At 44.5% G+C, this 18,144-nt stretch overlaps 1 protein-coding gene across 1 annotated transcript in view; it reads right to left on the bottom strand.

Annotated features, from left to right (window-relative positions):
- The window catches only part of PDLIM1 (PDZ and LIM domain 1), a 36,875-nt gene extending 18,996 nt beyond the window's left edge, over positions 1-17,879 (bottom strand). Inside the window, exons 1-3 of the mRNA XM_068961419.1 lie at positions 17,691-17,879; positions 2,201-2,352; positions 615-699 (exon numbers count right to left, since the gene is read on the bottom strand). Of these exons, the coding sequence (XP_068817520.1) occupies positions 615-699; positions 2,201-2,352; positions 17,691-17,786 (333 nt within the window). The 5' untranslated portion in view covers positions 17,787-17,879. The remainder of the gene's footprint in view (positions 1-614; positions 700-2,200; positions 2,353-17,690) is intronic.
- Between the last annotated feature and the right edge of the window lie 265 nt (positions 17,880-18,144).

The raw sequence follows: 18,144 nt of genomic DNA on the forward strand, positions 1-18,144 counted from the left end.
ACAATTTCCCATCCCAGGAATTTCTATTTGGCCAACAAACTGTCCATTGACTCCCTACCCTATTTTCCAATATGAATTACCAATTAATTTTAGCAATTTTAAGGAAAACTAGAGCACTTAGCATTTCCACCCTAAGACTCTTGGAAACCAGACAGTGGGATGAAGGGTGGCCAGGGATATCTGGGTCCACTACTACATGTCCCTGCAGTCTGCTAAGTTGTAGGCCTTAGGACCCAAACTTCTTTCCATCTCTAGCACAATTCATTTGCATCAGCAGTCCATCATGAGCTGAGTCAGTGCTTCTATTTTGCCGTGGTTCTGCCACTCCGTTCTACACAGGAAAGCTTCCACCCGCTTCCGTATCCCCTTCCTAACCCGAGTGTCCAGCCCGGGCCCTGACGTCACTGCTCTGGGGTTTTCCAGACCTTTCCTCCTGCAGTTCCCTTACGGGAAGAACCGAATAAGAGCCAGGTCCCAGACGTGTCAGTGGAGGGCCCTTCCTGCATCCTATCCCCAGCATCCAGGGCAGGAAAAACAGAGGTGAGCTGAGCTGTGTCAAAAGTGGAAATGTCTCGGGATGCTAAAAGCAACAGCGCTGGTGAGCAAGTACTTACTTGGGGTTCAGAGGCTAAATTCATCTTGTATGGGTGACGTTTCCCTTCCTCTGTCACCAGAGGAGACCAGATTTTCTGTTCAGATCTGCAACAGATTGACAAAGCTAAGCTGTTTCATGCGTGCTAATAAATAATACACACTAAAAATGGAGTGGGGAAGTGTCCCCTCTTACCCAGCTACTAGCACTCTGCTCCCCAGCCTCCCCTCTATTTTACCACTGATGTGATTTTCGGAAGCATCAACCTCATGACCTCATGTCTGACTGCTACTCTGACAGCTGCCCACTCAGCCCTGAGGGATTTCCCAGGCTGCTGGTCCTTTGTCCAGCCTCATCCCTCCCCTAATACATTCGGTGTTGCTGACCCAGCTGCACCGGCCTTCTCCAGGCTCCTGAACCTGCCTGATGCCACCCCACCTCTGTTCAGGACAGAATGAGCTTCTCTGTCTCATCCAGTGTTCTTGATCCAGACCAGACAAAACCAGCTTGATCATGGTGCCTCTTCTGAACTTGGGAAAGCATGTCTCTGTACCATCACACAGCAACGCTCTAGGTCTCCTCTCAGTTACCTTTAGCGTTTTTGTTTTTCACTCTTACAGGTACAGAATATTCGTACTTATCCTTCTATGGTCAGATTGCCTAGCACAGGGCCAGATGTATACAAGATATAACCACCCAATTTAATGGAAAATGGATCAAAAATCAATCTATGAATGAACGTCTAAAAGGAGAAGATCGCACTGAGACAGGAATGGAGAATGAAGGGTAAATGTGCTCCTGAGGGGATAGTAATGAAACAGTGCACCTCTCACGAGGGCAGGGCTCCAAAGCATATAAGCATGTAAGATGGTTTGGCATCCTGCCCCACACTTGGTCTTCCTGCCAGTCCTGGGACAAGGCAGAAGAAAGTCATAAAGCTACTTTGCAGAGGAGAGCAAAGCACTGTGCAAGCTAAGGTTAATGAGACATTAAAGACAGGTAAACAGGAGATCCGAACGAAGAATGTAAACTTGATCCAACAGGAAACAGGGAGCTATACAGGTCGAACCAAATCATTTCTGAAACCATGCCTTTACAGGACCCCTTCCAAGACGAAATGGAAGAACGGGAACTCTGCCCCAATTATGACTCCCAGAGCATTCTTCTCACTCATCAGTTCTAGCTCTCCTTTCTTAAACTTTCAGCACTTTGTCTAATGTGCTTAGTGAAGTCTTTCTCTGTAACTGTAATCTCGTGCAGCATCCAGGGCTCAGTATTGTGTGGCGGGAGCAGTAGATTCTCAGTGGTTTCATTTCATTATATCTGACACTATATCATTGATTTTACTTCCTCAAAATTTTTGGTTAGTTGTGTTAGATCAAGTGAAAATTCAAGTATCCTAGAAAAAGATGCCCACACAGTGAGAAGCACTGTAAAAATCGGAGAGGAAGATGAACAATCTGAAATTCCAATTCCACAGACCTTCAGCCTACCTACACCACACATGGCACTGAGCTGGGGGTATAGGGAATTCTGAAATATGTGAGGCAGTCCCTGCTTAAAAGCAGCTTCTAGTCGCTCGGAAATGAGAGAGCATTTCCTCCTCACCTGGCTACTGTGAGAGTCATGTTGTCTGTGCAGCCTTTGATTTTGTTCTGAGCTTCCAAGTGTGTCATATTGCTGGTATTTTCCCCATCGATGGCTGTGATTACATCTCCAACACATAAATTACCTATAGCAGCCTTACTTCCGGGAGTGACCTGGAAAAAAACGAGTGAGCAGGTTTAGGTACCATTTGCCTCCAAGGAAACCACTGAGTAAGTTACCACGGGGTTAAGGACTCACTGATATGATTCAAAGCATTTAAAAAGTAAAGAAGGCTAAAATCATAAGTTATAATGAAACTGACCCCTTAAAGTTATGTAATACATTGAGGTTTACTAGTTGTTTCTATAAACCATTTCACTGGACCCACATAATAACCTTGTGAGAAAGGAAGGCAAATATCAGTCCCAATATGGTCCCCATTTTAGAGACCAGGAAACTGAGGCTTTCAAAGATCTGGGATCAGCCAACTAGTATATTACTATGTTACTAGTCATCCAACTAGTATAATACAGAGCTAGGTCTCAAACCCTAAACTAGACCCAGTGTTCTTCCCACTGACTCTCGTTGCTTCCTTTAAACAATTTACCAGTTAAAACACATAAACACACACTTTAGAGAACATTCTGTATAGAAACATCCTATTTCTATAATTCATGTTATTTACACACAGAAAAAAAATGGAACACTGTATACCAAACTGTTCACAATATTACATTTCTATAATGTTTTTGATTTTCATAATGAGCTTAAAGTACTTTTGTAACTGAAAAAAAGCAACAAAGAATATTTTAAAGTATGAACCAGTGAACACTGGTTCCTCCTAGCCAAAAAGTTAACTATTAGGGTCAGCCCCTATAGGTGGCTGATTTTCTTCAGGCCAATGCTTCTAAAACAAGGGGTTCCAAATTTATGGGCCACCATGCTTGGGCGAAGCCAGCCAACGACTGCAGTGGGTCATCAAATCCATCTGCCTGCTGAGCATTACATGTGACCTGAATAAATATCATGCCTCATTTGGAGTTGTACAACTATTCGTCAAGTGAATACAGACACTATTGTGATAAACAAAGTACAAACTCATTTTGAAGCAGCACTAACCTCAGAGATGTGTTTTACTATTAAGCATTTTTTTAAACCAAGGTATACTAAAAACATCTAGCTTCCCAGGTGGTGCTAGTGGTAAAGAATCTGCCTGCCAATGCAGGAGATGTAAGAGACACAGGTCCGATCCCTGGGTCAGGAAGATCCCCTGGAGGAGGGCATGGCAATCCACTCCAGTATTCTTGCCTGGAGAATCCCATGGACAGAGAAGCCTGGCGAGCTACAGTCCACAGAGTCGCAGAGGCGGACATGACTGAAGGGACTTGGCAGCATACTAAAAACAGGACCATCATCCCAAGGTCAGTCATGACTTTGGCATTAAAAGACCTTCCTCGATGGGAAGTCCAAGCCCTCTGGAAACAGAGTACACCTAGGCTCCCAGCACCCACAGGGTTCTGGCCTCACCTTGGAAAAGGCCTTTGACTCCTGGGAGCCCAGTGAGGAAGATCTTGGGAACACTTGAGGGCCTCCATAAGGCTGAACCACAGAGAAGAGGCCCAACACACCAAATTAGGACACAGGCTTATGCCCTAAGCCTCTGTATCTGATGCAGTTTTCAGCAGCCACAGTTTCCAATCAGCCCTTGCCAGAAGGAAACACTGACCTCCTGAGGTGGCCGGTGTTATGTTGCTGTCAAGGTCTTCCCCTCCTCAGTGCCTGGACCCCACAAAATAAGGGACGGATGACTCTGGTCCCCAAGGTTCCTTCCGGTTCAGACATGCTATGACTTTATCAGGCAAAACTCTCCTGGAATGTAGCAGGATGTGGAAACCGGTGCAGAGATCCTGACCTCCTAACCTTCCTTTCTGGCTTTCCCATCATCTGTTTACCAGAGATCTGGCCTTTAGAAAATGAAAGCCCCCAATCTAAGGTTCGGATCTTCTTCCCATGCAGCCACTGGGAAAAGAAATTTAATACAGGCAAGCATGGCCGCTCTCCTTTCAGTCGACATCAGGGAGTTAGCTCTGAGTCACCCAGTATGTGCAGTAAAAACAAATTCCGCTCATTTTCTGCTTGTCTTCCTGAGGAGACTGACCTGGTATGACTTCGTATATGTTTTCCCTTTTCTAAAGAACAACACAGACCCCTTGCTTTAAAAATGGCCCTAAGCATCACTTTTTTACTCTGTCTCCAGGGACAGCAGCCTGATGAACTCATTTGTCATACCCAATTCTCATGATGTTAAAGAGAAGTTCCCTTGGATAAAATCCAAAATCATTGATGAGGTGCCTAAGGCCCGGGCCATACTAAGCTCCAGCTACAGGGGCCTTCCCTCCTTCTTTCCTGCCTCAGGGCCTTGGCACCTGCTGTAGCCACTACCTGATTAACTTCTGGGCTTAAATGACCCTTCTCACAGAAGACATTCCTGATCTCCAATCTAAATTAGGTCCCGTTGTCAACTGTTTCGTACATTCTCTTCTTCACAGCCCTTGTCACATTAAGGTTGTAAGTCTTTTCTGAATTTGTTTATATATAATGCTTGAGAGCCGACTAAATGGTAAGTGTGAGAGCAGGATGTTGTCTGCCTTTTGCACTTGATGTCCTCAGGTGCCTAGCTGTGACCAGCATAGTATGTGGTCAATGAATATGTGTCCAATGAATGATTGAATCCAAAATACCCTGCATTGTTAAATATGTAATCATGCTGCTTCATTTCATCCTTTTTTTAAAAAAATGACTATTTCAAAAGGCATCAAATAACCATCTTCCCCAGCATCACTATCCTGGAATGTGACCACTCACAAAACTAAAATAAGATGGGGGTTGGGGGGGCAAAAAGCTTGAGAAAAAGAAAACAGAGTTTCTTTTTACTTTCATATGCTCAGCTGCTAAGAACTCTGGAATTTCCAGCACTTGGTTTAAACTGTCTTGAAGGTGAGACATTTCTGCTCAATACATCCTGACAGATTCTGGACAAGCTAGAACCAGTCTTAAGAGTCCTGAGCCTGAGTAATCAAGGCCTGGCCATCCCATCTTTTGGTCTTTTTTTTTTTTTTTTAAGCCAAATTAATGGGAAGTTAAATCTCAGAAAGTTATAAAACAATATCATCAGATGGAACTTGGATGGAATCACACACAAAGTCCATATTCTTTTATGAGCTGTTTATTTCTAGGGGGAAAAATGGATTTAAATGAAATTATGGGAGTTTCTTTTTACAAAGCTCTTTCACATACTTTCTGCTACTTGAGATAACAATGACGATGAACTCACCACTAACATGTAAGATAATTTTACAGATGAGGAAATTGAAACCCAGAAAAGCTGTGACTGACTCAAGTTCACACTGCTAAAGGTTGGAGCCTGAACTTGAAACCAGATCCTCTCATTTAACCAAATTCCGTTCCTTTTCTGCTTTACCACAGTGCCACCAGCAGAAGCTCCAAACCCAAATAATTGTCAGAGTCGAAGACAAATCCAGAATTGAGGAGATTCATCTGTTGTGGCCTTCAACACAGGGAACTGGGGTGTCCCAAACTCCTACCAAGGCCTGGGTACCTCCTGCCATCTATTAATCATCTCCAATGGTCTGTGCTGAGCTGGGACCCAGTAACATCTTCCCTTATAAAATATTCAAATCAGAAATGACAAGCCCTCAGGAGAGAAGGCCTGCATCTCCTCTGGTTAGTTCCCATCTAGAATGGAGGACTCCGATCCTTACTGCACATTAACTATTCATCACAATCACAGCAACAGTCATCAGTTAATGAGTGCTAATTATGTGTCAAACACAGTGTAAGCGTCTGGCAAGGGTTAATTCGCCAATCCTCCTGAGATGCTATCAGGCAGCCAACATTATTGACATCATCACAGAGAAGGAAGTAGAGTAACAAGGGTTAAGCAGTTTGCCTGAGGTTACACAGCTGGTGAGTGGCAGGCTGTGTGGCTCTGGAGTCCTTCCACTTAAACCAGTCTGCCACACTGTCTATTCTAATTTCCTCCTGACCATCAAATTCCATCAGAACCAGCTCATAATGGAGTCAGCTTCAGCTTCTTAAAGAGAAGTCCTACCCTCTGCTCTAAAGAGACAGGCCCATTAATTATTTCAATGGACATCTGCAAAACTCTCTTCCAGCTTTCTTCCTCAGAGACCATACAATTTGATCACAACTTTTCCTGCCTGAGAATAAATGGAGTTAAGCACAATTTCCACTAATGAACAATCTGCCATTTTCTGCAGAATTCACTCAGGTCTTTCTCACCCTTTGCCCCGCCAGGCAGACACTTTGCTTAGAAGCCAACCTGTACATCTGCCCTTTCAGACTCCTGAACACAAAAGAAGATGCTCTGAATTTTACTTCTAAATGGCACAGAATAGGATTATGATGGGGCTCCCCCGTTTTCTTCAATTTACAACCCCTTTTCTTCAATTTACATCACAAAGAGTCGGATACAACTGAAGTGACTTACCACACATGCACGCGCATCTGAATAACTAATGCTGTTATATAAACCGGGATGCATACCCACTGGCCATCGCAAACGAAAAGATGACTTTCTTCCTCTGTATTAAGGCATATACCTATTTTATCCCTCCTGTTACCTCCTTTCTCTCATTCATTCACTCATCAGACAGACATTCCTTAAGTACAGTATCGCTTATTAAGATGTCTAATGAAATCATGCTTATGAGCTAAGTACTCCTGAGTGGGATATTTCACCTCTGTGTGCCTCCCTCGTCTCACCCATGAAATAGGAGTGATAACTGTCCTGATGTCAGAAAGTTGTCGTGAGGATTATACAAGATGCCCCAGGCAGAGAACACTCTCAAGTTCACAGTCTCCTGCGGCAGACAGGCACGTACAGCAGCTGATGCTAGAAACAAGTAAATAAGCAATGAGAGCCTAAAGGTGGAATCAGGGAAGACTCCCTGGAGGAGGCATTGCTTAAAACTGTGCAAAGGCACTACAGGAGGCAGAAAAAGAGTATGCCGGCTTATAGGAACTGCATGTGGACTGGCATAGATAAAACACAGGAAGCAAAGGGAGAGGAAAGGGATGAGTCTGGAAATGTAAAAACAGATCTAGCTGCAAGAGTTCTGTTATTTTCTTTTTAACAAGGCTTTATCTGTACTTTATCTGGAAAACAATGGGGAACAACAAAGGAATTTAAACATAGACTCTGACTCAACTGTCCAGTTATTGCCAAGAAACAACCACTTAGACCTAGCTCTACTGAGATTAAGGTGACTGCCTTTACAGATGGTGGCAGCTGAGGGAAGCAGACCCATTTAAGGGTCGGCCATTCAGCCTCTAGGGCAGCCATTCGGAGGCTGGCTTCCCCTAGAGGACTTGTCCAAAAGCACTTACACTTAAAGTTACCTGTTTTATTGACAGCGAGAAGGGATTCCTTTAATCCCTAGGCTCAAGATTGAGGGGGCTCATGAAATGAACCTCGCCTACTATCTCGGCTTTTTAATTACTCTGCTTGCTTCAGCTGAGGCAGACACTCTCCATTCAATTAGTCCACGCCATGCTCCTCTGTCCCCAACACAGAAACCTGGAACCAGTTGCCATTTATCATCCTTCTTGCTGCTATTAATTTTTCCATTACCTCACCCTCAAGTCAAAACCCTTTTGTTGCCTCCCAACCCCTTCAGGCAAATGTGCTTGTGACCACTGGTTTAGTTAAAAAATTCTACGTAGAAAAGTTTTATAACCAAGACTATAAGACACCCTGGTTTGTCCAGGACAAAACCTATTTTCCCAGCTTAATTATCAAAACCACCCTATTTCACTCTCAACAGTGTTCCAGCCTGGATGATAAATTGTACTGCCACTTCTTTGACAGAGATGGAGGTTTTAACCAAATATAATACCTGTCAATCAGTTGAAACAACTCTGATGCAAAGTCTCCACTGGCCCCCACCGGCAACTCTGCAAAGAAGAAATTGTCCCTATTCAAAAGGTTCTCTGATGTTTATCTGTGGACAGAAATACAGGTGAATTTCCTGAATGTTCACAGAATACTGTTAACCTTGACCCTTGGGACTGGCATCTGAACTTCAGGCTAGAGACGGACCCAGCTCACCAGTAACTCACGGGGAAACTCTGACACTGGCAAAGATGAAGCAGTGATTCCCAAATAAATTGGTCATTAGATCCCCTCGGACTTAAAAAATATAAGTAGATCTCTACATCCCAATTCAGATCTACTGAAGAGGGTAAACACAGTGGGACCCAGGAATCTTTATTTTTCTAAGGCTTCCCAGAAAATTCTGATGCTCGCAGACCAGCCTTTCTCCCAAAGCTTCCTCCCTGAGTGAAGTTAACCGGTAAATGAAAAATACTTAGACCCTAAAACCAGGGCTTCCCTGGTGGCTCAGATGGTAAAGAGTCCACCTGCAATGCAGGAGACCCAGGTTCAATCTCTGGGTCAGAAAGATCCCCTGGAGAAGGAAGGAGCAACCCACTCCAGTATTCTTGCCTGGGAAATCCCATGGACAGGGATCCCATACAGTCAGACACGACTGAGCGATGAACACACCAAAACAAAGGAAAAATAAAATAAAATCCCCTACAACGCTGATAAACAGCCTTAAATGCAAGTGGAGTACTGCAGAAGTCATTTCATTCCAGGTGCCTAAACAACTTAACATGATTCCTATTTTGCCTCAGCCAGAAAACTCACAGCTAAATGTAGTATGCAATTACAGAAACCATCTGATATAAAGGTCCTGGCACATCTCTCTCTTCTTTGTTCCAGTTTTTTGTTAAATCTTCTGATGGGCGTTTTTATGTTTGAAATTTTGTAGCAATGTATTTTACTGCTGTAAATTACCTTAAATCCATCTTACAAGTTGGCTGTATTAATTAAATATTAAATAATGATAGTTTAGCATTTTTAACATCATAGAAAACAAGACTGAACTAAAGAAATTTGGAATTCAAGTTCAAACTCAGTGCCATGTACCTTGAGGGACAACCTCCTCTGAACTACCAGCTGTGTCAAAGTATTAAGATATATAAATTTAAAAGACTCTGAGTTGGGTGACATAGCAGAGCCCAGCCCCACAGTATACCATTTAGATGTGGAATCTGAACTCTCCTCAGTCGGACTTCTGACTCAATTTGTTTGTGGGTCGAGGTTATGGCACAGACTTTGAAGCCACATTAGAGCCACAGAAGTTGTATGTGCTTAGGCAAGTCGGCCTGAAAACCCCAAGAATGTTTCAAACTGTTCTTAGTTACTCTATAACCATTTTTCTTAAGAAAATGAGGCAATAAAGTAGTTCAGGTCCTTGTAGGTGAGCTGTGCCTTAATCTAGCTTCACTTCACGGTTCAGTGCAAAAGGAAACTATTAATGCTAAGGGGTGGCCAATTAGAGAGAAAGCTCTCGAAGTCTGAAAGATCAACCATCATTTGTTACATAGGAATAGAATTAAAACAGAGACAGCAAAGTAGAATGCCTGATTAATTGATCAAGGAGTCATCAGTCCCTCAAAAGTCCCCATACAAGTCCCTCTGAACCCCATATGCTTTTTCTTTTTTTCAATATTTATTTATTTGGCTGCATCGGATCTTAGTTGTATCACTTGGGACTCTTCACTGCAGCACGTGGGCTTAGCTGCCTAAGGCATGTGGAATCTTAGTTCCCCAACCAGGAATCAAATCTGCATCCCTGCACTGGAAGGCGGATTCTAACCACTGGACATCCAGGGCAGTCCCCCCATGTGCTTTTCAACAGCCCCAATAACAATCACCCACAACCCAAAGCTTTACCATTCACTAAACACATAACCTTGGGCAGTTATACTTTTTGTGCCCAGGCTTCTTCATTTACCAAATGACTTTTTTTTTTTTTTGCTCCACCATTTGGCTTGCAGGATCTTAGTTGCCTAACTAGGGATGGAATCCAGGCCACCACAGTGACAGCACTGAGTCCTAACCTTTGGACCACCAGGGAAGTCTCTATCAAATGAAATTTATAATAGGATCAACCTCATTCGTGGTTGGATTAAATGAAATAACATTTGTAGTTTAAAACAAAGTCTGGCTCATAATAAGCACTCAGTATGCAGTAGCTACCATTAATATTTTTTCATAGTACCACTATATCCCAATGCCTTTCGTGTGTTAGTCAAACTGCTAGGATCTATCTATACACCATCTTAATCCTCGCCACAACCTTTGAAGACAAGTACTATTACTCCCACACTGAGGTTTCAGAGGCTGACCCTTCAGCTAACACAAGGAAGAGACAAGTTTTAATCCTGGTCAGGCTGATACTGAGATTTCATTTTCCCATGACATCAAGATGGCTTTAATTCTTCATTTGCTACATTAAAAACAAGGCAGAAAGCAAAAGCAATGACATCCAAATATTTCATCATGACATGGTAATTTGATTTTTAAAATGCTACATGAATGGAAAAATGTCTGAAAAGTTTTGCAGCAAACTGTTAAAAAGTGTTTACCTCTGGGAAGTAAGACTGGGAAATGGTGTGGGGAAGGCTTTTTACCGTGGGCTGTCCACATTTTTATATATTTGATTGTGTATACAAAGCACAAGAGTTTTAATGTAAGCATTTTATTGAGGCATATCACACAAACAAAAGGACATGATTTGTGAATAAACAACTGGATGGATGATCACAAACAAAAAGCGAGTCCATGGAATCAGAATCAAAGAAACTGAACACTACCAGAACTTCCATGATCCTGACTATAGATTAATTCTAGTTAACACTGTAGATTAATTTGGCTTGATTAGTCTTATATAACTGCAATGATGTGGTATTTATGCGTTATGTCTGGCTTCTTCCTCTCAACACTGCATGTCTGTCTGATCCATATTATTTATGGATAGCTGTAATTCCTCCATTCTCACTAGGCAGTGTTGCATTTCATTATTTGTTATAAATACATGTATATATACTGGCATTTATTTTTCCATTTCACTTTTGTTAATGCATTTGAGTTGTTCCGAGTTTGGGGCTATCATGAATAGTACCGCTTTGAAGATTCTTGATATGTCTTTCATGCCATGTGGACACTTTTCTATCGAGCGGTTAACTGGAGAATTGTTGGGTCATAGGGTCTGATTGTGACTTCCCTGGTGGCTCAGTTGGTAAAGAATCAGGAGACCCAGGTTCTATCCCTGGGTCAGAAAGATCCCCTGGAGAAGGAAATGGCAACCCACTCCAGTATTCTTGCCTGGGAAATCCCACAGACAGAGGAGCCTGGTGGGCTACAGTCCATGGAGTTGCGAAGAGTCAGACATGACTGAGCATATAGAGTCTGATCACATTAAAGCTTTGAAAGTGTAATTTTTTAAGAAATGCATGTAAATCATTGGTACATCACCTTAATTTCATCTATCTGTATGCATTTGACCTCTTTACCCTATATAGGTCATACCTATGTCCATATCATCTTATCTGAGTAGTCATCTCTATTAAAATTAGGCCAAGTCCTTGGTCAAGAACCTAGCCTTCTACAAGATCAGAGCGTTCTTCAGAAAGTTGTCTTTCAGGTTGACGGCATTTCCTGAGAAGGCAGTGTACTATACATGTGAAAACACACCACAGACCTCAGTTACAGATGACCTTTCCAGTTCACCCACATTGGCGCTAATAACAGTATCAACAATCACACGGGGTGCTAAGTGCCACATAGAAATTACCTTTTTCAACTCAGGTTTTCATGGGTACATTTTGTCCTGGACTTGACTCAGTTCCCACTTTACAGGCCCATCCTTCGCTGGGCGAGGTGGATCTGTCTACTCCCTGGTAATCTTCATTTGTCATAAAAACTGCCCCCAAACCCCCTCCTGGCCACCCAGCAGGCTCTTCTCTGGCAAATCATCCAGTTCCTCTGCTCTTGTGTTCTTCCCTGCCTGCATGGCCATGGCCTCCCATGGCTGGACTGTCAGTTCTCCCAGGTGGGGCCATGGCTTCTAGCTTTTCAGGAGGAACAGGAAGGGGAGTTGCTGTTCTCTGAGATGCTCTGAGCTCTAAGAGCACTGGGGCTGAGACCAGCCCAGCAAACCCCCCTGGGCACAAGGGTCTCAGGGCTGAGGAGCCCGGGGGAGTCCTACCCCTCATGATGATACCTGTCCCACGATTAGCACTTCTCAGACCTGGGTGCTGGGTAATACTATTACCAATGAAATACTGATAGTTATGGCTTATCAGGGGGCAGAATACTGTAGTTATAGCTGGCCTGGGAGTCAATCTGCCTGGTTTCAAATCTCAGTTCTGCAATTTATCCTGTGTCCTGTGTCCCTGGGTTGTGAAGAAAAAGATAATGTAAGTTCACACCTAGCACAGAGGAGGCACTCACAAAATAATAGCTCCTGCTACAATATTATTATGATAGAGCGGTTAAGGCCATGGCCTTTGAAGTCAGATCACCCAGTCAAAATCCAGCTCTATCCACTCACTACTGCACAACAAGGGCAAAGTATTTAACATTTCTATGACTCAGTTTTTTCCAACCATAAAATGGGCATCTTAATTGTATCTACCTTACAAGCATCACAAGGATTACTGAAAGAATATGTTCATATTTAGAACACTGCTTAGCATAGAAAAAGTCTTATATATACTTTAACTAGATTAACTATGACTATTGTTGCAAGTTGATTAAATAAATATTCTCATACAAACCTGTCAAGTGTAAACAGAGGCTCTTGTGATTGACACAAGAGTCACTTAGGCACAGATATTCACAAATGACTAACACAGGCCAAATTCACTGGAAAACATTTCTGAGTTCATAATACATTTTCTCAATCAACTGATGGTTAAAGATATAACTAATGCCATACGAGAGGCTGGGACACTTTTTAACAATAAAAAGGGGGGCCCTCGTATTCAAAGGGTACAAAATCATCGGTTTGCTCACTTGTTTCTTTATTTTATCCTCACAGAGAACTGAACCCCAGAGAAGGCATGTGACATACCCAGGGTCACCCAGTGTGGTGTTCAGGACTGGAGGTCAACCTGAGTTCCTGTCCCAGGCACTCTACCATGCAGCTTTTCAGGCTCTCCTCTGAGACATACTGGAAGTCAAATTATCCTTTAAAAATTAATTTTGTGACATTTGCTCATTTTTAATGAGCCTTTACCTTTTCCTTTACAAAGAAGTTAAGAAATAGTTCATTCACTGAAAAATCTGTAAATTCAAATTGCCTGACCTTTGGGCATGGAGCTTCTCACCTGTAAAATGCAAAGAATACTTGTTTCCCTCTGTCCAGCGAGCAGTGACAAGGTATGCCAAGGAATGAGCACAGCTTAGAAAACAGCCCTAGGACAAAACGAATTACGGTGCTTCTCCCAGTCCTGATCAGACTAGTGGTTAGATGATTATTTGACTGGGTGATCTGACCTCAGTGGTTAGATGATAATCTCCTATCAATTATCCCATTGCAATACGTTAACACCATTCTCTGCTCTCTCCTCCCCAAAGACAAGCCAACAGGCTGGCACCCAGGAGGTGGGGTAACAGGCAGTCTCTGGTTAAAGGGACCCAACACAGCTTAGACAGCTTCATGCCATAGGCTCAAGCATTCACTTCCATGACATTCCCTGTAATTTGTCCTCTTCCTCCACTCCTTAGACCAGCTGGAGCAGCTAATATTTCCTAGGTGATCAATTTCACAGAATGAGGGAGCACACAGCAAGGGCCATTAATGCATAATGAGCCTTTATGCAATCTGACAGATAAGCCCTGCTCTTTCACCCTTAAGAACATGACGTAAGACCTTGAATCTGGAAATAACACTCTTAAAAGTCAGAAAAGACCCTCTGACTACAGAGTATCCATTATTTAGCACCCCTTAGGATGCATGAGCGAAAACCAGAGGCTCTTAACAGAGGCTTCCCCAGGACTCAAGAGGCAAATGAGCAGCCTCCTACCAAGAGCATCCCTTATCTCTGGCTCCACCCCTTCCTGTCTTTTGTCAGTTGCTGGGAGAGGAAAGACAGTCAACAAAAACTCAACAGCAATTTTGGCCAGGGTGTGGATCCTCTGAAGGCTTCCCTTGAAAGCAACTAAAGGAAATAAGAAATTGACATGCGGGTGAAAAAAACTCAAGGAGATAGACAACTGTAGATCTGACAGAGGAAAAAAAATCTCAGGGGACAACTGCAAATGTGTATCTGAATAAGTAGGGAGTCCAAGGTAGAGGCTTAAATGAAAAACTGGGAAAAGGAAAAAAGATAGTTTTATCCATTCAAATTTGGAGATCTGGGTTGAAAATTTATTACAAAAGCACCAATGAAAATACTGAGGAATAAAAGCAGCTATTCACACACATACAAATGTATTCTGTTTGTTACTGTTCCGAAGCCAGCAAAAAACAAGGAGGCAGGTTAGTGAGCTGCTGAGGTCTGGCTATGTTTTTTTTTTAATTGGTGGAAAATTGCTTTACAATGTTGTGTTGGTTTCTACCATACAACGTCACAAATCAGTCATAAACATATATATAAATCCTCTCCCTCCTAAGCCTCCCTCCCCATCCTCCGGGTCATATTTTACACACTATCATGTGTAAAACAGTTAGTGAGAAGTTGCTATGTTACACAGGGAGCCCAGCCTGGCACTCTGTAATGTTCTATATCTTGACTTGGGTAGTAACTCTACAAGTTATTTATCACCACTTGCTGTGCATTTTTAGTTTATGACTTTTTAATTTCACAATAAAAGTAAGTTTCAAAACAAAATTTCAAGTACACAAGACTACAGAGTTATATTCAGGAACTTTAGTAGTTTAACAAAAGGATGGAGCCAATACCAGAATAATTCATGCAAGAGAAAGCAAACATAGCTATTTAAATAAAAGGCACTCCTCTTCCAGCTTAATTTTACGGCTTGCTTTGGTGTGGAGACTCAAAGTCTGCATATACAAAACCACAGCAAACTGTATCTGCCCCGATGATAAATGTACCGCACCTACCAACCAGGTGTGTATAACTTTGTGGACACACACCTCGATACTGTTCACTGTTTACAGAGCAATCTCACATACCTTAATCCACAGCCAGTGGCCAGAGTTATCCCCATTGTGGAGATTAAAAAAAAAAAAGACAGCCTCAGACAGGAGACTCCCTCCAGGTACAACTCAAGTAAGAACCAAAAATCAAACCTACACCAGATTTCACACACCTGGGGACCCTTTATGACAATGACTTTCCCATACTCAGGAAGTTCAGAGGTCCATGTTTTTTTATGTGGAAATAATGAGGTGAATAAACAGGTAAATAATTGTCATCAAGAGGATGTCACCTCCTCTGAATCACCTTCACTTTTCAATCAAAGGACAGCCCAGGGTGTTATAAAGATTAGCTTTCCTCACTAAACCACAAACATCTTGAGAGTGGAGCTGTGTCTTCTCATTTCTGGAACGCCAGGGCTTTGCGTAGTTTCTAGAATATGGGACATGCTCATGACACTTGTGCTAATAAAAAAATAAACAGATAAGGGTACAGACTAATGAATTCACAGTACTGTGGTTTTCCACCCCATACCATCATTCCTGCACAGCGCCACTTGCATTAAGCCTTTTCAAAACCACTAAAATGACAGACAGTAACTGCCCTTTCAACAGATGACCAGTAAAATCTCTCTTCCCCTCCCTTAAGAGTTTTTTAAGTTTTTTTGGTTTTCTTGTTTTAATCACCGCTACTCTGTTCTCCTGCTCTGTCTTCCATTCTTAACAGGAGCCATATTCTCCGATTCTGAAGGAAAGGTTTCATGTGATACATAAATTCAGAAGCTGGAGAGGGCTGACAGGTTAATTATAGACACAAAGAGTGGGGACAAATGGACTATGAGGTAAGCGAGTCTAAATGTCTCTTCCCTGGATAAGCATTTATTAATAAGCCTGCAAAGATTTACTAGGCACAGCCAGGTTCAGCTCGGTGCCAAGCTTGGGCACGGGGGTCCAGATTTGGGAAAGGTAGTTTCTGCACTTGAGGAATCTGGCTCGTGCCTGGGAAGATTGCATGTATACCTGGGAATACTCAAAGTGGCCCCCTGGGGACAAGAGGTGGAAGACAGGGAGGAGACAGTGCCTAAGAACTGAAGCACCTGTCCCTTCTGGGAGTGGGATGGTTAAAGACCTCATCAGTTCACTAGGCCCACCTGGAAGGAAATGTAGGTAGGACTATGGCTGGACAGAAGACCAAGAGGGGGCCCTGATTCTTTTTCTCCTGTACCTCCCATATTCCTTCCGGGGCTGGAAGCAGGGACTTAAGTCAAAAGGACCTGTAGGTCTTCTCCTCCCTCTCCAAACTGCCCCTCTAAAAAAAAGAATGTTCAGATGACTGGAAAGGCAGGTCTAGGGTCACCTTCAGCAAGCAGATGAGCCCAAGAATGGAATGAGAAGCCTAGCAAAGAGTGATACCAGAGTGCTTTTGGCTCCCCTTTTAAATTCAATCCAAAAAAATTCTGGGCCAACTTCCAGGTGGCACATTGAATGTGGCACCTCTCAGTGGAACATCAAGCTTGCCTTTAGCAGAGACTAGATGACAGCCTGGGCTTCCAAACGCTAAGTCTGGATCTCCCTCGGGTTTCCGCTTTATTTGGGAATGATGGATCCGGTCGTCTCCAGTTGAACCTGGGCCCTTCCAAATAGATGAGGGCTCTCTTAGAATTTTTCAAGCACCACTTCCCCCTGACATACACATAAGGTAGGACCCTCATCGCACCCCTCCCTGTTTAAGGCTGATCGGTTGATAATCCCGAAATGCCAGGCCAAATATGTCACAGTCATCTCCCGCGAAGGAGTGGAATATCCAAGAGGGTTTATTCGGGTTGGTTTATTGCCAAAATCCCGCCATTTCTCCAAAAGACATTAGAGAGGTAAAACCTGGCCATGAATGAAGTCCAATGAGTTAGACTCCGACTGTTGTTAATTTCACTCGTCCCTCGCGAGCCGCCCCCACCACAACCCCCGGCCTAGTAAACCTCCCACCCGCTCCACCTCAGTTTCCAGGTGGTTTCTGCTATTTCCAAACTGCTTTCGGCCGCTTTACGGCGTGGTTAGAATAGTGAAGTGCTATCTCCCAGCAAGCGGGATCTGCGGGAACCCTGAGCCCCTCGCCAGCTGACAAAGCGCGTCCACACGCCCGCCAAGCTTTCAAGGCGAAGCAACGAAAACTGGCCCCAGCTGTCCTGAGGACGCGGTAAGTGGATGCTCCGCAGCTCCTGGCTCGCCTGCGAGCTGGGCGTCCGGCAAGGGCGGCGGGCCCGAGACGTGCGGAAAGCGCTCCGCGCACCTGGCGCACCTGGACGCGCCCGGAGATCCCAGCTCCGTCCCGGGCTCCGGAAGCCACCGTCTCCGATAGCGCCCACGGGGCTCCGGCCGCCTCAGGTCCCCTCCGGGGCACGCCACTCCCCAGCCCGGGATGGCTCCGCTCCCCGCGCGTCCCGGGATCCTCTTACCCGGGAAATGGCGAGAGGCTGCTCGAAGTCCTTGCCCCCCACGAGGCGGAAGCCCCAGGGTCCCGGGCCCTGCAGGACTATTTGCAGGGTGGTCATGGCGCGGCGACGGCGGGTGGCGACCCGAGGGGGCAGACGGGGCAGGACGCGGAGCGGCGAACTGGGCTCCCTGGCAGCTGTCGGAGAAAGAGCGCGCGGCGCGGGCCGGTGGAGCCTGCGGCGGGCGGGAGCTGGGCGGGAGGAGGGCGGGGGCGGCTCCGCCCAGGCCGCGTCGCGGCCGCCCGCCCCTCCCGTCCTCCCGGCCGCGTTCCGCAGCACGCGGCCCGGGCAGAGAGTCTGGCCCGAGAGCCGGGGGTCAGCTCAGGGTCTAGGGATCTAAACAGCCCCGCCCCGGGCGCAGCTCCGGGCTCCCAGCCCCACCGCGGGCGCTAGGTGAGAGGCGGGCAGCTTCCGGCGA

Source organism: Capricornis sumatraensis, chromosome 23 (genome assembly GCF_032405125.1).
Source record: "Capricornis sumatraensis isolate serow.1 chromosome 23, serow.2, whole genome shotgun sequence".
Lineage (NCBI taxonomy): Eukaryota > Metazoa > Chordata > Mammalia > Artiodactyla > Bovidae > Capricornis > Capricornis sumatraensis.